This window comes from Trachinotus anak, unplaced genomic scaffold, assembly GCF_046630095.1.
Source record: "Trachinotus anak isolate AG129_WGS33_773 ecotype Australia unplaced genomic scaffold, CSIRO_AGI_Tana_v1 ptg000009l, whole genome shotgun sequence".
NCBI lineage: Eukaryota > Metazoa > Chordata > Actinopteri > Carangiformes > Carangidae > Trachinotus > Trachinotus anak.
The window spans coordinates 23,286,749-23,290,114 of NW_027273860.1; the positions used below are offsets into that span (position 1 = coordinate 23,286,749).

At 41.4% G+C, this 3,366-nt stretch overlaps 1 protein-coding gene across 1 annotated transcript; it reads right to left on the reverse strand.

The window, feature by feature from the left end:
• Positions 1 to 1,088: 1,088 nt before the first annotated feature.
• Positions 1,089 to 2,897, reverse strand: LOC139625749 (uncharacterized). The gene is made up of 7 exons (XM_071485925.1): positions 2,534 to 2,897; positions 2,270 to 2,444; positions 2,050 to 2,154; positions 1,797 to 1,942; positions 1,556 to 1,645; positions 1,273 to 1,460; positions 1,089 to 1,126 (listed from the first exon to the last, which is right to left on the reverse strand). The coding sequence occupies exons 1-7, from the start codon at positions 2,890 to 2,892 to the stop codon at positions 1,089 to 1,091; spliced, it is 1,101 nt and encodes a 366-aa protein (XP_071342026.1). The 5' UTR covers positions 2,893 to 2,897.
• Positions 2,898 to 3,366: the final 469 nt, after the last annotated feature.

The following is a 3,366-nucleotide window of genomic DNA, read 5'->3' on the forward strand; positions in this document are numbered from 1 at the left end:
GTGTGCATGATCAGCGTCAAATTCTAATCTTCACCGCTGCATGTGCAAGGTAATGTATCTTCATGGCTCGCATTAAGCATCCACAAGTATATAGGAATATCACTTTTAAAACATATGACATTACACTATAATCAAGTTTTGTTTTTTTTTTTTGCACACTATTAGCAATTTGGAGGTTCTGCAGTTATCATGTGTCCAAAAACAATGAACAAAAAGATTTATTGAAACTTGTGTGCTAGAATGCAAAAAATACAACAGTACAACCACTCCAACAGACAATTAAATGACATAAATGCTAAAATACAAGAATAAACAATAAATACAATATTAGGTGAAAATATATTCTATTTGAGGACAATGCTTCACATAAGGATCCTGGGCTGCTGACAGCAACAGACCTGCTGACAGGACAACCTCAACTGTCGAGCCACTCCAAATCTTGTCCTTCCCCTCCGAAGGCTTTCCTTGTGACTCCATAGTCCCACAACAGTTCCTCACCAACCCTGATGTCTCTTTGGGCGATAAAGAGTATTGTTTCTTGTGGGCCTTCAGGAAAGTTAATGGTGTACTTCTTGGGTTTGACGTTAGGATTTTTCCTTGAATGGTTCATCCTTCTGCCATAAGTGTCCCTGTCTGGATGACATACACAGGGGAATGCAGTAGCGTCAATGCACATACCCCGGGCGCTCTCTCCCTTAAAGAAGAACAGATACCCTGATTGTGGCCTCTGTTTCCCTTCAGCTTCTGAAATGGTTGTCCCGTGATAATCGCAGATGACATCTCCTTTACTGAAGGGCATAAGTGCGATAACACCTGTGAAACAATGAATAGAAAAGCATCAGTCATTATATGCACACAGAAATATTCACTCCCTTTTAAAAGATTATTGGAATCCAAATTCTGAGTGCATTTACCTTTGCCCTTTTCCTCTCCAAAATCTTTCAAGGCCAGGCCCTTCCATTTCTGCTCAGTTATTGAGCAGATGAGGGAATCTTTGTCCTCAATTTTTTGTTGGTGAGGAACCCAGGCCTTCAAAACGTCATCAACGGTGGGTTTGTTGGTGGTCCACGTTGCCTCCTTATCTAATATCATCTGTACTCTGGCTGCTTGAGGTGGGTTGAATTTCCTGCCAACAGAATGACCTGTACGATGGAGTGCAAAAGGTAAGTAATATAATATAAATAATGCCAGTGATGAGTGCATGGGGAAAAAAAACAAAAAACTTCAATGCAACACAACTGCCTCCATTTACAAGACATGCACAGTGCTTACTCAGAATGTATTGAGTTCGCTGCCCAAGCTGAAGATCCCTCCACTTGTGGTAGTAGGGTCGGTAGTGTGGAAAACCAGCCTGTATGGACTGCTTTTTTGAAGGCGGGTCACCATTTAGTGTAACAGGGAAGGTCTTGCAGAAAGCATCCCAGTCTTGCATGGATGCGGGCGCAGTTGGCAATGATGCACTGCACAAAAGAAAAAAAGAATCTATCACACTTTCCTGTTGAAACCTGAAATGGGGGATTACTTCCAACAATAGGTGGCATTTTAGAATGCATACCTGGCCTGTCCCGGGGTTGGTTGTCCTTTCAGCGCCTCTGATTGTGATGCTGATGCAGCCACGGCATCCTCAGATTCAAGTGGCAAGTACCTGTGGTTTACATGTGTGTAGGCCAATTAGAAAGCAGAAAAAAAAATTGCTACATGTCCTAGTTTGTTTGATTGTTATGAGTACATTGTCAAATCAAAGTCTTGCAAGCTTTTTAGAGCACACTTTTGATGTAGTAATGCCAAGCACTCACTTGGCCTTCAGACGTTGTAAATCTGATGCTGGGTTGGACAGTGGGACCCCACCCTCTCCAAGGAAGAACTTGCTCTTGTCATCTTTGTTTACACTTTGTTGTTCTAAGGAAACTGGCCTGATATTGTTGAAGTAGCATTCAAACAACTCCAGAGAAACAAAGAAAAAATAATTATTATAGTATAAATCCATTCAACACATACATATAAAACCATCTCCATAAAGGAAATGCATGTTGAGAATGAATGACTTACTCCTTCCTCTTCTTTGGTTAGCGTGAAGCTCTTACATTGTGCTGTGGAACTCAACTGAATGCAAACACCGTCTGCAACTGGCTTTCGGTCAATCCAGTCTTGTACCTGCGTATATGCATGTGGGATCATGATGAAACTCTTCCAACTTAAAGTAATATAGATTTACTAACATTTGCATTATTATGATTATTATGATTATTATTATTGTGGAGGTGCTTACACAGAGTTCCATCACTGCATTTCCTGTCAGCCGATGCTCTAACAGCAGGATGGCCTCACAGTAATGTCTGAAGGTTGTAGCTGCAGTGTTAGGAATGTAATCTCCGCTGACTATCCTTTGCTGGATGTAATCAATTTCCTTCTTTGCAACGGCAAGGACGTCCTTCTTTTGAGACCTATTGCAAAAGATAACACAGTGTAGAAGGGGTCTATGCATTACTACATCAGTGCAACTGATAGTGCAGTGGTAATAAGATAATCATACCTCTGTGTTGGCTGAATTGTCAGGCAGATTTGAGGAGTGTTAGTCACTATAAATCCTCGACTCTGAAGGCGATGGCATAGGTTGACACAAGATGCTGCATCTTTGCAATACTCTTCAAGCTCCGAAAAGTCCCACACTCTGCCCTCTCTGGCAAAGATTTTCTGGGAGGTAATTGCTCTGGATGCTTCTTGCTCCCTTTCCTCTGGGGTGTTGTTTTTCATACACACCCTCTTCAGATGAGTTGCAATGGATTGTTGGGGCTTGTTGCAAAGCAGGCAGTAGACGCTGTTTCTCTCCATATGGCTCATCACTGCTTTGGTTAACAATGACAAATCTATCAATATGGGGAGAAGCATCATATCATTAGGAGAATAACATTTTTATTTTTCATTTATCTTATTTATTTATGTGTGTGTGTGTGTGTGTGTGTGTGTGTGTGTGTGTGTGCGTGAGTGAGTGTGTTTTTTTTCTTCCACTAAAACAATGAACATGGTGTACAGTGAATACATATAAAAACATTTATTCTCTAACTTGTCGGTTGGCATGTGTTGTTTCCAAATACTAATTTGCGTGTTGCAAAGTCAGGTCATCAGTGGAATAACAAACTCTCATCACATAAATTAACGTATTCAGTGTTTCCCATACATAGACCATTCTGTGTGCGCACCGCCACAGAATGGAGACCAACCGCCACAGAATGATTCTGTTTTGGTTTTTTTTTTCGTTGTTGTTGTTTTCCCTCGTCTGTGCTCTCAACGTAATATCGTTCCGTTCATTCATCTCCGCATAGCGCTCTTTCTCTGTCATTCTCGGACACACGCGGACACACACAG